Raw genomic sequence first — 21,028 nt, 5'->3', positions numbered from 1 at the left:
GATGTCCTGGCCACTCTTGAACTTGAAGGGTAAAAGGCATCTAGAGCCTGGGGATTGTGACCATAGGTGTCTTGGTCTAGAGGGCTCCTCCTGAGTCAGTCACCTCTGCGCCAGTGGGAGCCACCATCACACTTCCGTCTGGGCTCCCAGGACACCCTGTGGTTGGCATTAGTGCCTTGACATTGTCCTCACTGCTTCAGAAGGCTGTTTTCCCCATTATGCTCTCAAATTTTTTTTTTTTTAAGATTTTATTTATTTATTTGAGAGAGAGAGAGAGAGATCACAAGTAGGCAAAGAAGCCGGCAGAGAGGGAGGGGGAAGCAGGCCCCTTGATGAGCAGAGAGCCCTATGCGGGGTGCAATCCCTAGACCCTGGGATCATGACCTGAGCCAAAGGCAGAGGCTTAACCCACTGAGCCACCCAGGTGCCCCACGCTCTTAAATTCTTGACGATGGACGATGCTTCGTCCATATGGCTCTAGCGCTTACCAAACACATGGCATGTGTTGACCCAAAACAAAGGCCACCAAACAGATGCATCGATGAATCTAGCATCCCAATGCCCAGTCTCTCTGCCCAGAGGCTCTGAGGAACTGTCCACACTCACCATAGCAAGGAGACAGGAAACGGAGAGTGCCCTAACTTGTTCACTGAAACCCAGTGCCTCCGAAAACGTGTCAAGAGCATCACGGACATCGTATGATTGTTGAAGAGGAGAAGACAAGGAAGACTAACCAGAGCAGTAATACTGAACGTGGGCATCTGGAGGGTGCTGCACAGTTCTAGAAATACTTCACGAACCCCATTAGTACAACTGATCTCCACCAACAGACTTGTGAAATCGGGTTGCGTCATTTTTTTTCGCTTTACAAGTGGGAAAAGGAAGACCCAACCAATGTCAGTGGCAGGCTCAGCCCATGTGGTCTGTCACTGGGACTTGAAACAGGCCTCTAGACCTCAAGCTGCAGACACTTCCCAAGGCCTACACCGCTTTCAGCTCTCCTTAATAGAGTTCTTGGTAATACACATCTTCTCCACATAATGTGTCATTGGTACAACTGACAGCTGGTGGTCTGGAGAAAAAGGAACCATTAATTTAAGGTTACAGGGTATCTTCCTTTCTCCAGAAATGCAGCCTTTCTCATGGCTTCTGTGCTTCTCTGAACCTCCCAAGAGAGTAGAAGGTAAACAGGAGGAAGGAAAAACTAAACTAAAGGGGACTCCTGGGACCACTCCTCTCAGAACTGAAGGGGGCCTACAGCTGGTTAATTGGGGGGGATGCTCGTCCTGCACCCCTGGCCCGCTGAGTGTCAGGGGGCAAGGACCTCAGAGGAACTCACAGAAAGGGAGCCCACCCCACTAAAAGCTTCAGCAGGGGAAAGACCAAAGCGGACTCAGGAGGGGGTCACAGAGCTCTACAAAGGTCAGGAAGATCACTGTCAGTCTTGTTATTTCCTTTCTCAGAATTTGCCAGTCTGACATCACAGAAAATAACCTAGGAAAGACCACTGCAGATCGCACATTCAGGGGACGGCAAGAATTACTATCTCTGAGTCATTCTTCTCTCTCTCATTCTATCCATCAGGCAAACACATGCTACCCAGCCCTTCCACTTCCTTTATGATCTTCTACCCAATTACTTCAAGCAAACATGGTCTAAGAATTCGAAGACTTCAAAGGAATGAAGTAACATCATAAGGCAGTCGAATCTGTGGGTCAAGGAGGGGACAATCCCTGCATTTTCTTACGGTCCTCATTCCTCTTGTTCGTAAGCCAGGACCACCTCACTCCCTCTCACCAGGTCCAGCCTTGGGAATTGCCAATCAGTTACCTGTAGTCTGAAATAAGGCCAGGGTGCCTGAGCAGGTGGGCCTCCACTGCCCTTCTGTCTATCTTGAAGATCCGCTTGAGCAGATCAAAGCGCCTCACTCTGTAGAGCAGCTCAGCCAAGCCCATGGCAGACAGCAGTCCTCGCTCACTTAAAATATCCAGAAGGTCCCTGACGTTAAGCGGAGCAACATCGGCAGCAACGTCCCGACACAAAAAAAGCAGCATTTTCTTCTCGTCCTCATCAAGGGCCTCCTCAACCTGATGGATGACCTCAGTAGACATCGTGCACGGTGTCGTTCCAAAAAAACTGTCGAAATAAAACTCCACTCTAGTCAGTAAGAGGCCATGAGGCTGCTGACTTCATTTCTGATGGTTTTCTTCATGTCTTCCAAAACCCTTTCCAATGGAGTTCTGTGGTTAAAAGGCAATCTTTTACGTCCTCATAGCAAAGTAACTTCTGTCTCCAATTCAGGGTAGAGGTTCTTGCTCGCTGGTCTCTCTAACCTAGCAGATTAGATATACCTTGTTAATGTCTATTTAAGGTAGACAGAAGCAACTGATTGAAACACCAAGCCAGACAAAGAAGATAACCTAAATTTTAGAGGAAGTGAAATCAGAAACAGATTATCCTCCAAAAATCCCACAGGCTTTATCAGAATTTATGAGAATGTCAAACACGATACGAAGACAATCACAAATGAGAGTGGTTAATCACTAAATGGTATATGAATAATCTTGGTGGGAGGAGGAAGAAGAAAAAGCCCAATGACTAAGCAGCTAAAGGGACTAGAAAAACTGGTGTCACAGGGTTAACTCTCAACTGAAGTGACACGGACCAGGTAGGTTTGAACAAATACGAATCTTGACAAGAGACCTTCTACAGGGGATCAGAACTACTCCACCCCTCCTCTCCCAGTCCTCTCCTGCTCTAAAACTCCTCCTGAGCAGAAATCTCTGCAGAGTCTGGGGTCATTTTCACAACTTCATCGGGAATGCTCACTGGACGGGGCCCCTTTAGCTGGACCAAGGCCCTTGTCAAGTTTTGATCACGGCTTCAGACTCTGAGCCCCCGGAAGCGGCAGAGGCCCCTCACTCTCAAACAGCGCTTCCAGCCAGCAATTATCACAGGAGTTCCTGAGGGTATTAGCGGAAGGAAGAAAATAGAATGGAAACTCTGGGGAAGGTTCTCGCTCCCAGGGCTGGACTTGGGTGGGAGCAATGGGAGGTAATGCCATAGATGTATTCTTAATTGTTCCATTGAAGCTCAACCTATTCTTTTTCAAAATTTAAGTTGCAAATGGCAGCCGCTGTTTATTTTAAAGTTTCATAGCAATAAATAAATAATAAATTTTCATTGCTATATTTTATGTTAAATAATCTCTTGTGCTCTGAGAGAGTACCTTGTCTATTTCTATTAGAGAACATTTAAGGTTAAAAGTTTATCTTAGCAAAAAATAATAATAATAATAGTTATTATTATTATTATTATTGCAAACAGAACCCCACCGTAAATTGCTGTTACTACGTATTTATTTGTGTACAAGTGTATTTATGTAATTATCAGGCTATATTTAATGAAAGGAACACTGAAGCTATTTTATTTATTTATGCACAATTCCAATCCACAATAGATTTGAGGCATCTTGTAATAGCAACACTAAATACAAGAAATTTTTCTATGAGATGAGGGGAAAAAATTAGGCTAAAAAAATCATTAGGTTAGAAAGTCGAAATGGGGTGGAAAGATAGAGAAGACAAAGCAAATATGCAGGCCAGAAAGTCCTAAACAAATTTTAGCAGACTGTGAATTTGTCCCTGAGTTTCCTGGCAGTCAAAGCAAAAGGTGGTATATGGGACATTAAGTAGTTCTTGCTATCAAAGATAAAAAGACAAAATAGATTCTTAGAGTAAACACAAGTTCCTAGAGATCCACAGTTCCCCATCAATGAAAATATTAATGAGCATTTTAGTGTCTGAAAGTAACAAAATCAAATTTATTTTATTTTACTTTTCAAAAATTTAAAATATTTTATTTTAAAGTAGACCATCTGGGTCGCCTGGGTGGCTCAGGTGTTAAGCGTCTGCCTTCGGCTCAGGTCATGATCCCTGGGTCCTGGGATCAAGTCCCTGAATCAGGTTCCCCACTCAGAGGGAAGCCTGCTTCTCCCTCTCCCACTCCCCAAGCTTGTGTTTCTCTTGCTGTGTCCCTTGTCAATTAAATAAATAAATAAAATCTTAATAAATAAATAAAGTAGATCATTCATTTATGTCTTTCACATTGGCCTTCCCACAATCAGGTTAAATGGGTGAGTTCTTAATAAAAACAGACATTTTACCTTATGTCTACTTGCTAATCAGTATTGGTGTGTCTTTGCCAATCCCATGCCCATTCATCCAAACCTCACTTCTATACAGCCATTATGAGTAACTGGAGAAATGGAATTTACTAAATGACTGCTCAATGAAAGTAGAAAAAGTGGCCCTCAGACTACTTTTATTTTTTTTTTAATCTGAAAACTTAGTAACAAATTTATGCATTCTAGAGACCCTACGTTCATACTTTATTCACAGGCTAACGATAATATAAACTATTTCCATGGAAGGAAGTCAAGTACTTATTCTATTGACCAAAAGTCACAATTTTGTTAGTAGTCACTATAAATCCATCTATAAAATATTCATACCCACCAGAAGGTATAAAATAAGTAAGAGGTCATTAAACACAAGAGGAATAAATGAGACATTATCCAAATTCACAAGACTTATCTGAAAAAGAACCAAAGAGAAATCAAGTGTTCAATTCCTTATTTTTATTTATTTTTTTAAAGATTTTACTTTTTTATTTGAGGAGAGAGAGAGAGCACAAGCAGGGGGGAGGGGCAGAGGGACAAGGGAGAAGCAGACTCCCAGCTGAACAGGGAGCCTATCTCCCTACAGTGGGACTCGATCCCAGGACAGGGGGATCATGACCTGAGCAGAAGGCAGACACTTAACCAACTGAGCCACCCAAGCGCCCCTAATTCCCTATTTTTAAAAAAGAGTAGCCAACTTTGGTGATTCATGGTCGTCAATGATATAACAATGCCGTCAAGAAGTTAACAACATTAGATAATCATTTTTTAAAAATATTATCTGCTCAAAAAAAGAAAAAATCATCTGCTCCGTTTGTTCCCTCCAACCATCATACCAGGACTTTCTGCCAGTCACGCACACTCAGCGAGAGAACTGGCATGCTGTCTTCCCTCTGTACTAATGGAGGTATAGTTTGGCAGCAAAGTCCAAATTACTCAGTGGTAGCATCTGGCATATTCAGAAAAAATATGAAAAGGAAAACTACAGATCCCGTGCTGAGTCAGTCCAACTTCCAGGCAAATACCAATATCCATGTCAGGGTACCGTCAAGGCGGTTACTTATAGCTAAAGGTGGCAGGCACTTGAGAAAGGGGAGCATGGAAGGGAGAAGGAGGGTTAGGGTCCAAGGAATCACTACTGTGTTGGGGTTTCTTTCAATCCCAAACCAAGACATTAACATAAAAATCACTCTCAAACTAGGGAAGCCTGTAAGACCTTCAGAGGCAAACTCAAAACCACCCCACAAGGCTGCCTTCATAACCCAGGGCATAGAAGACATCCATTCCACAGGAGGCAAGTTCATGCTTAAAAACGTGTCATGCCCAAAGATAAAAATCACCACGGCAGTAGACAACACAAATAAATTCCCATCTGAGGAACCTACATCTGAAAGAATCTAAATAAATATGAAAACTTTCCAGAAAATAAGGGAAATTTCTGCAATCGGCCAAATCAATATTTCTGGATCCGTGGCAGTTTTGTCCGTCAGGGGACATCTGATAATAACATGTCACATTTTTGGTCATCAGGCCAGGGATGGTGCTGAACACCCTTCAATGTACATCCTCCACAACAAAGAATCATCCAAGTGCAGACACCAAGAGTGCCAAGATTAAGAAACCCTGCGCTAGATAATCTGAAAAAACTTGCTGTTAATAGACACTCACATGAATTTATAAATTTACTAGAAGTCCAATCAAAAACTTAAAAATAATTTGCCATGGACTGTGGCAAGCTGATTTTAAACCTAGGTGAAGGAGGAGGAGAAGGTTCAAAATAGCCAATACAAGTTTTGGTGTTTTTTTTAAGATTTTATTTATTTATTTGACAGAGATCGTAAGTAGTCAGAGAGGCAGGCAGAGAGAGAGAGGGGAGCAGGCTCCCCACTGAGCAGAGAGCCCAATGTGGGGCTCGATCCCAGGACCCTGGGATCATGACCTGAGCCTAACGCAGAGGCTTTAACCCACTGAGCCACCCAGGCGCTCTGCCAATACAAGTTTTAAGAACAACCAGTTGGAGGAAGTTGCCTTACCAGACATGAAGGTTTTATACAAATATAATATGGTACCGGCATACATAATAGAGCAGCCAATACACAGGTGAGAACTCAGAAATCAGCCCACACACAGAGGACTGAGGGGGTCCTGCCAATCAACAGAGAAAGGACACTGACATTCAGAAATGGTGCTGGGACAACTGCTTATTCAATACACATAGGGGGGAAATAGGGATCCTTTCCTCATATCATTTATAAGTCAATTCCGCTTGTACTAAAGCTCTGGATTTGAAAGTCTAAATGAAAATCTATAACCTCCAATTACAAAAAGATTTTGTAAGACATAAAAAGCAGGCATCCTTTTAAAAATGAAAGAGATTAAGGGGCGCCTGGGTGGCTCAGTGGGTTAAGGCTCTGTCTTCAGCTCAGGTCATGATCTCAGGGTCCTGGGATCGAGCCCCACATAGGGCTCTCTGCTCAGCAGGAGCCTGCTTCCCCCTCTCTCTGTCTCTGCCTGCCTCTCTGCCTACTTGTGATCTCTGTCAAATAAATAAATAAATCATAAAAAAAAAAAAAGAAAGAAAGAAAAAGAAATGAAGAGATTAAGCACAGACAGAGAAGAAAAATGCATCCTATTTACTTAACAAAAAATTTGTATCCAGAGTAGAGACAGAATTTCTGCAGGGGCACCCAGCTGGCTCAGTCAATAGAGCATGTGGCTCTTGATCCAGGGCTGTGGGTTCGAGCCCCTCACTGGGCGTAGCGATTACTTAAAAATAAAATCAGAAATGAAGGAAGGAAGGAAGGAGTGATAGAGAGAAAGAAAGAAAGAATTTCTGCGAATCAATGAGTATAAGACAAGCAACCCAAAGGCAAAACAGGCAATAGGCACTTCCCAGAAGAAAAAACCCAAATAGCTACTAACGATATGAAAAGATGTTTGAGCCATATGAGTAGTCAGAGAAATGCAAATTTAAACTATAATGAGGTATTATTTCACATCAGTTAAATGCTAGTATCTGTTACCAAATGTCAGAGAAATATAAAATCTCCAATGTTACTGGAGAAATCATAAATCAGTACAGCTACTTTGAAGAACAATTGGACAGTATCTGATAAAGATAATAAAATGTTACAGTCTTTAATGAAACACTATACATCCCTGAAAAATGAATGAACTAGAACTACTAGAACTCACAAACAAAACACAAAACAAAACAAATATTTTTCTGAAGCAGAAAGCAAGTTGCTAAAGCATACATACCATATGACTAATTTACATTAAAATCCTAAATGTGAAAAATAATAACTATATTATTTAGCAGTGTGTGTGTGTGTGTGTGTGTGTGTGTGTGTGTGTGTGTGGTAAAAATATGAAAACACACATAGTAATAATAAATACTGAATTCAGAAAAGTGGTTTCCATTATAAGATGAAGAGAATATGAGTAGAGAAAAATGCACAGGGGAAATAACTGAATTTGTAACATCTTACTTTATAAGCTGAGAAATAGGTATATAGATGTCAAAATAAATGTACCTCATACCACACTCTCTGACCACAGTACAATAAAATTTGAAAACAATTATAGGGGCATCTGGGTGGCTCAGTGGGTTAAAGCCTCTGCCTTCAGCTCAGGTCATGATCCCAGGGTCCTGGGATGGAGCCCTGCATCGGGCTCTCTGCTCAGCAGGGAGCCTGTTTCTTCCTCTCTCTCTGCCTACTTGTGATCTGTGTCTGTCAAATAAATGAATAAAATATTAAAAAAAAAGAAAACAAAACAATAATAAACCAAAGAGGAACCTTGTCGTTTCCTTTTTATTTTTTTTTTTAAGATTTTATTTATTTATTTGACAGAGATCACAAGTAGGCAGAGAGGCAGGCAGAGAGAGAGAGAGAGGAAGAAGCAGGCTCCCCGCTGAGCAGAGAGCCCGATGTGGGGCTCGATCCCAGGACCCTGGAATCATGGCCCAAGCAGAAGGCAGAGGCTTTAACCCACTGAGCCACCCAGGTGCCCCCTTTTTATTTTCTTTTAAAAAGATTTTATTTATTTATTTGAGAGAGAGAGAAAACACAAGCAAGGAAGGGCAGAAGGAGAGGAAGAAGCAGAGTTTCTGAGAAGCAGGAAGCCAGACATGGGGCTTGAACCCAAGATTCCAGGGTCATGACCTAAGCCAAGGGCAGACACTTAACCAACTGGGCCACCCAGACACCCCACCCTATAGGTTTTCAAACTAAGAAATTTAACTTGTCTCTTCCACACCCAGCCTTCACCAGTTCAGTTAACAAGTACTGTATAAAGAAAATCCAAGTGTGTGGGAGAAGAGGAGAGGCAGAGAATGTCCAAGAAAGCCTAGAGGCATCCCAAAGTTATGCTCCAAAAGAACACATCAGATTTTATTTAACATGGTTCAAAAGATGGGGCAGAGTGGGTTAGCAGGGGGTGGCAGGTAGAAAGAATTCTTGAGACGTTCTGAGAAAAGAGGGTGTTTGCCGCTTCCGAGCACCCCCTCCCTGAGTTGCCCAGCTCCGCACTCCACTCACCTCCTCAGAAGTCACGTGCTTCACCTCCCTCCGCTGAAGGACAAAGGGGTAATCCAAGCCCAACTCTTTTTCTTTCTTGCTTTCAAATACCCAGTCCTCCTGACTGATCAATATTCTGTCAGTTGTGTTTCACTCTACTGCTTTAAGCAGTTCACCCTCCCTCACCAGATAAAACTGGCATCTGGGTATGTTTTCGAAAGTTTATAAGCAATCCCCCTTTCCTGCCCTCACTGGAAAATTCTAGTTTGATAATTGTCTCCCTTTTCTTTTCCACACCCACACAAACTCTCCACAGTGCTTTAAACTGTCCCCAGTCTTCACAGGCAAAGCAACTAAACCCAAGACCAGTTCTAGTTTCATTTCTCAAGTAGAAGTCATGGAACAGTTGCTATTTAACACCAAACAAAGACAATGTCATCAGTGTTAATATCCGTGACACCGTCTAATAAAGGAGCCATGTCAGGTTCTAGAAACAGAAAGCACTCCAGGTATTTTCAACAGAAATAAATTTAATATGGATGCCTACAAAACTGTTCCAAGGGCTGGGTAGAAAGTGTTCTTGCCTGGGCTTCTGAGAAAAGCTCCTACAGCACCCCGAAAGATCTCGTCTCAGCCAGGGCAATGGGAAGAGCATTGGGAGTGCTGGGCTCACCTGCATAAAGTGACCCAGAGATCATAGAGCAGTCGACCATCCCACCTGCTTCCAACATCTCCAAAGCTGGTGACTGGACACCATAACACCGCTGCCCAAATCCCTACCTCACCACCATCACACATTTCAACAGAGAAACTAAGAAAAGCAGTCAGCTCTTGGCCTCTACCCACTTCTGTGTACAAATCTTACCTGAGTGCACGTAGTTGGCAGAACTTAGGTCACATGCCAGCTGCAAAGGAGCCTAGGAAACGCAGTTTGTACCTTTCCATCCTCTAGACAGAGATGAGAACAGGTCCTGAGCACCAGCTGACCTTATCCACCAAAGAAGGATAATCTACGCAATTCCTGTGCATGGACCCCAGGGCCTGACTCATAGCTGGCATTTCATGAGTATTTGTTGAATGAATCAATGAATAAACGGAGTTTCACAAGTTGCTACCAGATAATGACCTCACTTCCTTTTCAAGCCAGACTAGACCTAGAGCACGTGGGAACTCTCTCTGGCCAGTGTCTGCAGTGGTCTTGCCCTTTGCCTACTGACCACCAACTCTGCAAACACCTCCAGTACAGGACTTGTCCTGGCATGCCAGAAGTCCTGTCTGTGTTCTCAGGACACTCCTCGGCCCCAGGAGTCTCAGGATGGTTGGCCACCCCAGCATCCCACCTCTGGATGGTGAGCCTCCGCCACTCATACACTGAGAGTAGCAAGACATGCTGAGGAGAGGGAGAAAGATCACACCAAACACTGGTGGCCTTCAAGCTGAGCTGACCCCTTATTACTGCTCCACAATGGCTTTTACAGGACCTTGGTCAGCTCCTTCCCATCTATGCCTGACTGCTCCAACCTTCATGGCTTTCGTGTACCTTACTGGGGCCATTTCTCATGGGTTGAACTTGCATTTATCAGAAGTAAGTTCCCACAATCTCGCACCTTCCTACCGTGGGGCCAGCACCTGCTGCTCCTCGCCTTGCCAGGGCCATCCCCTCCCCCTGTGCCCTTCTGTCTCCATGAGCCCCTACAAATACTCTTTCATCAACCCCTCTCTACCTCCAGCTTATCAACATGTTCAAGTCTCTCCTCTCTTAAAAAGAGAAATGAAACTAAAAAAAAAGGAAAAAAAAAAAAAAAACCCTTAAGCCTGAGATCCCGAGGCCAACCACCCTTTCACTTTATTTCGCTTCACATAAAGCTGGAACCTCATGAAGGAAGAGTCTGCACTCAGTGCCTCAACTCTTACAATTCTGATTCACTCAATATGCCCTTCCTGTATCCTCCCTCTCACCATATCCCTTACAAAACGACACTCAGTATGCAGCCATACTGGAACTGAGGCCAAAGAAAAATCTGTAAACTGATGCTGTGTCTATTTTAAATTTTGATAGTTTGTTTATTGTGAATTTTTTGCATGAATGTCAATTTTTTTCAAAATACTGCACTAAAATATTATTTGTCCTGATTACTGAGTTGAGTACCCCCCTTAAATGTTGTGCCTAAGGTGAGTGCCCCACTCTGCTAACCCTGGTGTCCCAGTCCTGACAACAGTGCTCTTGCAAGGGGACTTGGTGATCTAGAGGCCTCATCCAAGTCACTTGGCAGTTCTCTTTTACCTAGGCACTCTATCCCATCTGATGCTGCTGATTAATCACTACTGGAAACTCCTTTGGCTCACCTCACACCACCATATCCTATGCAGTCCGTCCCTAACCTTCTCTGACTCCTCAGTACCCTCCTTCTGAACCTGTTCCCTAAATGAGGGTGTTCCCTAACATCTATCTCTCACCCAGACTTTTCTCCTGGCCCTTCTGTTTTTCCTGCCTATGGTCTCATCCCTTCCAAATCAATCTTCTATCAGAATGAACTTTCTGAAGTCCAAACTTGAACTAAGCCATTTTCCTAATGCAAACCTTCCAATGATTTCTCATCTCCCCTTGCAGGTTCCGATTTTCTTTGCATTCAAGCCTCTTGTGGTCCAGCACCTGCCCTCATCTCTCATTAACACACACTTTGCAGAGGCGCCTGGGTGGCTCAGTGGGTTAAAGCCTCTGCCTTTGGCTCGGGTCATGGTCTCAGGGTCCTGGGATCGAGCCCCGCATTGGGCTCTCTGCTCAGCGGGGAGCCTGCTTCCTCCTGCCTCTCTGCCTACTTGTGATCTCTGTCTGTCAAATAAATAAATAAAATCTTTAAAAACACACACACACTTTGTACATTTAGTTTCAACCTAACCTCAATACAGAGTTCTTTCCCATGCCTCTATGCCTTTGCTGGGACTACCCTCTTCCACTTACCTGTCCAGAAAAACCCTTCTCAGCTTTTAGGGCCAGCTGAAGCATCTCCTACTGTGTAAAGCTTCCCCGGGAAGAGTCTACACAGACTTGGCCAGTAACTTCTTTGTATCATCACAGCATGATGGCCATACCTCCCTGGGAGCGGGCATCGGCCCCAACAGGTGACAGTAAAATGCGGTTGACCGAAGTCGGGTTTCTCAGTCTTTCTCACACAATGTCAACTTTGCCTCCAAACCATCTGGTATCTGAAGCACATGACAGTCTCTGTAATCAGTAACACAGCCACCCAGCATGACTGGTTCCCGACACACCTCAACTACTCAAAGATACACTGAACCGCCCATTCTTTGTGTTGCTTCTCTACCTGAAGCAAAGTCACGGGGTGGCAGGAAAACAAGCAAGGCCACAGCATGAAAGCAAATGTAACTTTCCAGGACACCACCAAACTTGGGGTGATGGAGGACAGCCTGCCTCGCCAGCAGCAGGAAGCATCAGGCAAAGCTGGAACTTTCAGGCGTCTGGAGATCCCCACTGAAACACGAAGATCAAGTCCCTCAGAGAGTTGCCCAGGAGACTCTGAAAGGATCAGGGAGAAGGGTTATGTGATCCTGGGCAAAAGAGGATATGGCTGTCTCACGGGAATTCCATGAAGTCATCCTGAACCTAAGAAAAGCCGCCTTCCTCCTCCACGCATGTACAGAATCGGTGGAGGTGGGCTGTGCGTGTTAACGATTCAAGCAGCTAATAGAATGAACCCATCCTTCCTCTTCCACCTGAGTGAGGCATTTTAAACCTAAAAGGGTACATGAAGTGCCATTTGGCATGACACCCCCCAACACACACACAGATATTTAACGTGAGGTTTATAAATAATCGGTCTATAAATAATAGATCATCCTGTGGCTCCTGATTTCTGGAATGCTGCAGAAACCTACTCAAACATAGTCTAGATGACCGTGTACCAAGGCTGAGCCATAAACACTTTCCGATTGGAGGTGTTACTGACCATTATTATGCACTGGGAGCTAAAAATAGACATTCAAACATTATTTGGCTTCACAAGGCATGCATTTCAATTGTAGCAAATTGCCCACAAACAACAGATAATCTCAATTATAAAATGACATCAGATTTGAAGATATTTTCATGAAGTTCTTTAATGGGGCTCAGTCCCATGACTCTCAGGGAAGCTCCCACAAATGCCAACATAACATCACCTCCCATCACCTCCCTGGTTCATAACAGTTGCATAGAGATGGCAGAAAATGAGGGAATGAAAGAACCACAGAACAAGAAAGAATCTAGATGGAGAGGAGAGTATGAATCATTTAATTAGATACAAAAATATAAGCAGAATCACCAAGGTCAATAAAAGTAAACCCATTCAATGCAATGGCCCACTCCATCTTTTTTATTTTATTTTATTTATTCATGAGAGACACAGAGAGAGAGGCAGAGGGAGAAGCAGGTCCCCCGAGGAGCAGGGAGCCCAAAGCGGGACTCGATCCTAGGATCCTGGGATCACGACCCAATCAGAAGACAGAGGCTTAACCAACCGAGCCACCTAGGCACCCAATCTTTTTTTTTAAGCCTTTATTTATTTATTTGAGAGAGAGAGAGAGAGAGAGAGAGAGAGAACACCAGCAGAAGAGGTAGAGAGAGAAAGAAGCAGACTCCCCGTTAAGCAGGGAGCCCGACACAAGGCTTGATCCCATGACCCTGGGATCGTGACCTGAGCCAGGACTGAGCTTAATCGACTGAGCCAGCCAGGTGCCCCATGGTCCATTCCACCTTAACCAAAGTTAAATTTCCACGAGGGCAAACTTCTCCTACCTAGCCAAGTACCTAGGAGTATCTCCCCAAGAAGACCTGAGAGTTCTCCCCAACTCGTGATTTAACTCATGACAGATAGATATCTCAATGTTCTCTGGACAGGGCTTTTCTGTCCCAATCTCTTTGCTCAAGTATTTGCCTCCCTTTGAAAAGCTCCTTCCCTCTTCCCAGTCTCTGCCCATCAAAATTCTATCACATCTTCTGAGGCTTCTCTTCCTTAGGCTTATCTTGATCCCTAAGTCAGGGTCATCTCCCGCTGCTTCCCAGCACTGTTTGTACTTTCTTCTGACATTTATCTTACTCTAGCTGGGTATCTATCACAGGGAGTAAGGTCCTTGGAAACAGGTAGGTTCTCACCCACCTTCATTAGGCTGTGGTGAGCCCTGGTCAGGCCTGCCAAGCCCACCGTCCCAAGAACAGCCTGGCCTTCATTACACAACTCCAGCAGGCCCACACATGTGTGATGCCTACTCATCCTTTCGTAAGCTATGATGAAGCAAGAAGGAGCTGGCGTACATATCATACCAGGAACCTGGTTGTTAGGTCCAGGAAACAGATTGTGAAAGCAAGGTTTTGCAAACATAAAGGATAACAACGCTATTGTTTAAAACTGGCTTACACTAGAATTGTAAGAGGCCTGGTGCCCCTCCACGAAGGGCTTCCTAAGAGCTGGCGGGACCGCATCTTGAAAAAGCAAAATACAACATCTCGAGCCAAACTCAGCAGACATCCCCTGGCCTTTTATTTATTTATTTATTTATTTTTAAAAGATTTTATTTATTTATTTGACAGAGATCACAAGTAGCAGAGAGGCAGGCAGAGAGAGAGGAGGAAGCAGGCTCCCTGCTGAGCAGAGAGCCCGATGCAGGGCTCAATCCCAGGACCCTGAGATCATGACCTGAGCTGAAGGCAGAGGCTTTAACCCACTGAGCCACCCAGGCGCCCCTCCCCTGGCCATTTAACATAAGGTCTATCTCACTGTACCTTTGGCTCAAAATTTATAAAACTCTAACATTTACGCATCAGGATTTTCATTTTTGCCAAACCTCTAGGCCAGTCCTCTGCATGTGGTATAATTCTCTCAGGATGGCCTCAAAATTGCCTAAATTTAAAGAATTATTGCATCCAACAGGACATCATCAAAATTACTGACACCTTGTATGAGACGGTGTAAATTTAAGACACAACTAATTGTCTATGAGCTAGCAACATATTCACTCATGTGACTGAGAAATGGGCATAGGACAGTGTGAAACATTTATTGAATTTATCACTTTATCTGAGGTTTCAATTTCCTCAACAACAAAAAGCAACCGGAAAAGCTGAGTTTTAATGCTGCAGCAAAGCCAGAGTTCAAACACCAGATCTTAGTTCCAAGTAGAGCAAAGGAGGGCTGTGACTTAGCCTCAGTTCTTTGTAGTGACATCATCTTTATCACCAGGCAACCACAATAGGAAAATACACAATCCTTCTCCTCAAGGTTTTCATCAAAAGAATCCTAACGGTCTCAAGAAACAACCCTATCTGTCCAAGGTATCCATTATGCCACACTAAAATAAAATATTTAGCAGACATTTCTCTGCACTGAAGCCCATGTGTACAAGACGAGCTTGAACTAAAAAGTCAACCTAGCAAGTCTATTTGCTCAGTTCATACAATGGCTCCTCCAAGGTTGACCCGTTAGGAGAAAGTCTTGTTCAAAATCGTGAGTTGGGGGTGCCTGGGTGGCTCAGTGCGTTGAGCTTCTGCCTTCAGCTCAGGTGGTGGTCTCAGGGTCCTGGGATCGAGCCCCGCATCGGGCTCTCTGCTCAGTGGGGAGCCTGCTTTCCCCTCTCTGTCTGTCTCTCTGCCTACTTGTGATCTCTCTTTCTGTGTCAAATAAATAAATAAAATCTTCTAAAAAAAAATCATGAGTTATGCATAATATTGGAGATATAAAGCCCTTGCCATTCTTCCTATATAGCATTCTTTTTTCTAATTATTAAAGCACTCCTTGCATGCTATAGGAAAATCTGGAGAATGGAGAAAAGTAAAGAAGAAAATAAAAATTCCCCATTTGCCTCAGCCCCATCACTATCTCTGGTACCTATTTAACTGTTCTGATCTCCTTCCCACTCCCTCTTTCTAGGCTCCTTAACATTCCTGTTGACAATCCAGCTGAAAAAGATAGACTCCGTAAACGCGGATGCTCAGTACATGCGAATGAAGGGATTTACTTATTACTGATTTATTTTACTTAACTCTGAATCAAGCTTTGGTCATTCTTGCAAGGAATTTGGTTCATTTGCCAGATAGTATCCAAACCAGATTTGTCATGTGTCTACTCTTTAAAACAAATATCACTGATTTTATTTTTTATTTTTTTTTTTTAAAGATTTTACTTATTTTTTTGACAGACAGAGATCACAAGGAGGCAGAGAGGCAGGCAGAGAGAGAGGGGAGGAAGCAGGCTCCCCGCTGAGCAGAGAGCCCGATGCGGGGCTCGATCCCAGGACCCTGGGATCATGACCCGAGCCGAAGGCAGAGGATCAACCCACGGAGCCACCCAGGCGCCCCAAATATCACTGATTTTAAAAACTATACTTTTTGAAAGCTTCAAGTAAAATCTAAAACCAAAAACAAACAAAAGAGATATAGTAAGCTAAAGGGAAGATCCAAAAGATTTTTTAAAAAGAAAAGAAAAGAAAGCTCAAGAATTTATCAAGTAGGTGAGGAAGCTTTGGTTCCCACTTGTAAAATCAGATGACAGACTGAAGACAGTAGCCTGAGGAACATTTTAAACCTTGGGGCAAGTAGCTGCAAGGGAATTTTTTAAATTATTCTGAAAAATTAAGTATATAGATATTAACGTAAATAAAATGGGTTAATTTCTCCAACTGGAGAAGACACAAACCATCTTGAATATACAGATGAAAGTGGTATCCCATGGGTGAACATTCATTCTTTCATAAGCACTGAATTACCAAAGATGACACCCAACCCAATGTACAGAATAAGAGGAAAACAATGAAGAAGCCGTTGATCTTTTTTGCACAAAAACTTAAATGGCCAAATAAGGACAAAGTGGCTAAAAGCAGAGACCATCAGAGAAGAAGCAGTTTTATCTGGAAAGAAAATTATACATATATATATATATATATATATATATATACACACACACACACACATATATTCATATGTACATGGGGTCAAAGGAGAACTGAGGGAGAAAAAACATTGGAAATATATAAACAAGCAAATGAATTAAGTGTAAATTGTGGATACACACATTCTCAAAAACAAGAAAACTGGTCATTAGGAAAAAAAAATCTTTCATTAGTAACACTGACACCAGAGGGGAGCGAAATTCCAGCTAAGAAAACAAGAGATGTTAATAGGAAAAAATAAACATTGCTGAGATGCAATTGAAGAAACAACATCATACAAAATAGGAATATATATATATATATATATATATAAACATTTCAAAGTCTGTATTTGTGTGCATAACATGTCTGGGAAAAAAAAAAAAACATTAAACTTCAACCTTCCATTATCTTAGGGAATAGGGGACTCCTAAGGGCTTTCTCTATTTACTTGGCATATATTTTAACACAGATAATTATATTACAACTTAACTGAAAAGTTTTTGAAGAAAAGCAATACAATACCGAGTGTTATTTATGGTAAGTGTAAAGACACCCACCAAGTGTATGAAAGTAGAGAGGAAGGGAACATATGGTGGTGGGTTATGAAGTCTTCCTAGAGTGTCAGGAGCTGAACATAAAGGAGAAATAGGGCATTACCCTAATGATAGTTTCTTAACCTTACTGATGTATATAGTAAGGAAAGCAAAAATGAGCGTGAGTGCACGCTGCTTGTTACCTGTCATTACTTCTCCAACGTGGTCTTCCTCTCATTCTTGGCCGTCACTGGCCCCTGTCTAGGCTGCCTTGAATCTAAGTTACCCGCGGAAGTACTTTGCTCATCTACCCCAACCACTCTGCGGGCTTCTGGGGGAAGGAATCAAGTTCAGATGCATCTCTATGTCCCCAGCACCCAGAACTCGGCCTGGCCCATAGGAGCTCAATAAATGTTGGCAGGATTACACTGAATCAAAGGAAAGGAGGCAGTCCCGTCCATAAGCACGATTTTAATTAGCCTTGGCGGCCCTACAAGGAAGAAAATAATCAAACGGGAGTCCATTCCTGAGATTGAACAAGTGACACCCCTGGTGACTCCGGACTGCCGTAGGCAAGTTCCCCAAGGGGGCCAGAAGGGTTAAAAGTGGCTCAATCCATTTCTGGCGGCGAGGGGAGGGGGGGGGATCAGGACCAGTGCCCTTACACCCCGGGAGCCCAGGTGACTGCAGCACCGGGCGCAGGTGGAGACAAGAGAGACGGACAGGATTCACAGTCTACTCACGCCCGGGCAGCCCCGGCTCTTCCCGCTGGGTCGCAGGCGGGAGCGAGACCCACCGCGAGGGACCTGCAGCTCCGGGAAACCGGCGTTGCGAGTATTTCAGAAACGGGAGGGCAGCGTCGCACCCATCAACAGGTGGACGCTCCAGGTGGCTTCCGGGATCCTCCTCCTGCTAAGCCCAGGAAGCCTCCTCCAGGCAGCCCACCAGAGACTTAAGACTTAAGAACCCTCCGCCCCCGCACCTAAAAAAAACTCCGCAAGAGTACACCCACTACAGTCCCGAAACTCCCCCTGGGGTAAGCAAAGGACCACGTGGAGCTCAGGGGAATTACGTGCTGCGGGAGGAGAATGAGTGGGCGCTGCGAATGGTCCCCACCTCCACGCTGCGGGCAAAGCCGCGACTCCAGCGCGCTGCAGAGACGAAATCTATTTCCGCCGGGGTTTCCAGCAGGGCCCCCCCGCGCGGCGGACAGCGGGGACGACGCTCCCGCCAGAGACCCACTGCGGTCCTGCGCAACTCCGGGACCGCAAGGGGCCCCCCACCGCTGCAGACTCACCTTCGAAAGCGGGTGCCAGCTAGTAAGTAATACAGTGTTAAAGAGAAGTGCAAATGTCAGTTAAAAATAGAAAATAGAAAACGTTTAGTCGTTAGAAAAAGCCATTTTAATCAGGACGTCCGTCCTAGAAGCTGTAAGAAAGACAGGTGTTACCCTGAAAACTCCTCCACCGCAAACCTTCAAATTCCCCTCCAGTCCTGAGGCTTTTCTTTTCTTTTTTTCCTTTGTAATTTTGGAGTTAAGCCAAATTTTCTCCCAATGCAACTTTTTTTTTTTTTTAAGATTTTATTTATTTGACACAGAGACACAGCGAGAGAGGGAACACAAGCAGGGGGAGTGGGAGAGGGAGAAAAGGCTCTCCACTGAGCAGGGAGCCGAATAGGGGGCTTGATCCCAAGACTCTCCCAGGACTCTGGGATCATGACCTCAGCCAAAGGCAGACGCTTAAGGACTGAGCCACCCAGGCGCCCCCAATGAAACTTTTTTGTAAAATTATTTAGGGGAACCAGTAGAGGGAAAATACCAAAAATCCTGTCCCTCTTCTCTGAAATATCTTACCTAAAGTAGGTCAAGCCCACCAGAGCCCAGTCTTAGTTTTAGATTATCCAGGTTTGTCCGTGTCCAAAACGCGCGACACAGCGCTCTCCCTGCTGGGACTGAAGTCTCATAGAGTAAATAAATTTCAAATGTCAACAAATGAAAATAATTGGAGAGGGCTTTAGAGCCCGTACTAACCCACGCCCTGCTCATTTCCTGTTCTCTAGAACAAAAACAGACCTCCCTGGCCTTTGTTCTATTGCATTCCCCTGTTAATGTTTAAAAAGAACATGTCCTGTCCAAATCCGGACACCATCAAGCAGGAACATCTTGAAATCAACTTAACGTTTTTTTGTTTTGAGGTTTTTTGTTTGTTTGTTCTGAAGAAGGGAAAAGGCTGGGAGCCGGGAACGAGTCTATGTTAAGGCTTTACAAAACTCTTACCAGTCATGCCAAACTTTAGCAAAGAAGTTGCCCTGCAGTTTGCTGAAATACATCTTACACTGCTGTGCAAAACAACCCTGCACTATTTCGCCCGGCTACCGCAGTAGAGTAAAAATTGCAGGCCAGGCCAGCTGCCACCGTGGAGCAGCAACAGTCTTCCTTCTCATCAGCTTTCCGAAAGGCGGCTGCCGAACCTTTGAACAGTTTGCCCCAGAAGTGAGGGCGCCCCAGGAACTCTCAGGGTTATTTTAAGCAACGTTTACACGTCCTCGGGAGCTGCGGTGTGGGGCAAGAACCCGGTGAGCGGGGGCGCCCTGGACAGCATCCGGGCTTCCTGCTGCCTCCTGGGGCCCACCTGAAATCTGGGGTGGGGGGAGCCTGTTTGTCTGGAGGTTTGTCCCGGGGCTGTTCCTCCCTCCGCCGGCACCTGTCCCTGCCCCACAAACAGCAAATGAGGACCCTAGGGACTGAGTCATCATCTCCTGGAAAGCCCACTTCTCCCCAACCCCTGCCCTGGCACGGCCTGCCCCAGGCCAGTTCCGGGAAGAGTTTTTGCAGGAGAAGCTGGGAGGGGCGGGAGAGGCGACGCCAGGGCCCCTCAGCAGAGGTTCTAGGATCGGGGGAGGGTTGGGAAGGGAGCCAAGGGGGCAAGTCTGGGCACATACCGGTCGTGCTCACCGCGGGGCTCTTCTTAAGCTTCGCTGACAGTGACGCCTGAAAAATCCCCGGCAGGATGGGGAAAAGGAAACTGAAAGCCTAAGCCTGCTAGGGGACGTGGCGTCTTCTAGCCCAGTCCCGCCTCCCTCGGCCTTTCTCATTTAAGACTTCTCTCGGGTTTACACTGAGAAATGTTGATGACCTACCCTTCACTCTGTCAGGCCCAGAGATCGCCCCCCACCACCTGATGAGGGAGGAGAAGGCTAGCTGAGGACAAAGTAGAAGGCGACACCCTACAACCCCCTCCCCCAGATGGGATATATGTGACATTACTCAGACTCCTGGCTGCCCTGAAGATAAGGAAAGGAAAAACCAATAGTTGACCTATAGAGATCACAATTCTGCTAGACAAGAGTCTCCCTCACTTTACATTATGTCTTAGCGATTTATAAGAACAAAGCACTTCTACCAATAACCTAGTTTCCAGAAGGAAATGTAGGTGCAATTAAACGTCCACATAACCTGTACCCCATTGGCAGACACTTGAAGCGGGCGGGGCAGAGTGTAATGTTCCGCCAGGAACCTCCCCAAGCTTCTTCCTGTTACTGCCTGGCTAGAGGGAAAAACAACCTTATTGACAATGGCAAGGCCTCCGGGTATCCTGTGAGTCTTTTTTAGCATAGGAAAATCCTTTTAAAACCCTCCTTTTCCTTGGTATAGTGTGAGCTCACCAACCTCATAGTATATCAGCCGCCCCTCACAACCCCAGGACAGCACCTCTCTCTGCCCACGGGTCCTGTCCCCGGGCTTTCATAAAACCACCATTTTGCTCCAAAGACGTCTCAAGAATTCTTTCTTGGCCCTGGGTTCCCCACCCGCACTCTGCTGAACCTCACCTACATTCCAAAACCCCATCCCTCCCACTCACCAAATGAGT

General features: G+C 44.8%; 1 protein-coding gene across 3 annotated transcripts in view; it reads right to left on the bottom strand.

Annotated features, from left to right (window-relative positions):
• LOC111141134 (CASP8 and FADD like apoptosis regulator) overlaps positions 1 to 20,161 on the bottom strand; it is a 43,218-nt gene extending 23,057 nt beyond the window's left edge. The window contains exons 1-2 of one of the 3 annotated variants that reach the window (XM_022493484.1): positions 20,100 to 20,161; positions 1,831 to 2,333 (exon numbers count right to left, since the gene is read on the bottom strand). In XM_022493484.1, coding sequence (XP_022349192.1) covers positions 1,831 to 2,111 — 281 coding nt within the window. In that variant the 5' untranslated portion in view covers positions 2,112 to 2,333; positions 20,100 to 20,161. Of the gene's footprint in view, positions 1 to 1,830; positions 2,334 to 17,359; positions 17,813 to 17,899; positions 17,912 to 20,099 lie in introns of those variants that run through there. The other 2 variants (XM_022493502.1, XM_022493492.1) reach the window with 2 other exon arrangements.
• Positions 20,162 to 21,028: the final 867 nt, after the last annotated feature.

The sequence above is a fragment of the Enhydra lutris genome, unplaced genomic scaffold (genome assembly GCF_002288905.1).
Source record: "Enhydra lutris kenyoni isolate GAN:26980312 unplaced genomic scaffold, ASM228890v2 scaffoldscaffold1, whole genome shotgun sequence".
NCBI classification, from domain to species: Eukaryota; Metazoa; Chordata; class Mammalia; order Carnivora; family Mustelidae; genus Enhydra; species Enhydra lutris.
Note: the sequence above shows the minus strand (reverse complement) of the source record. Positions and strands in the feature narration are given on the sequence as shown.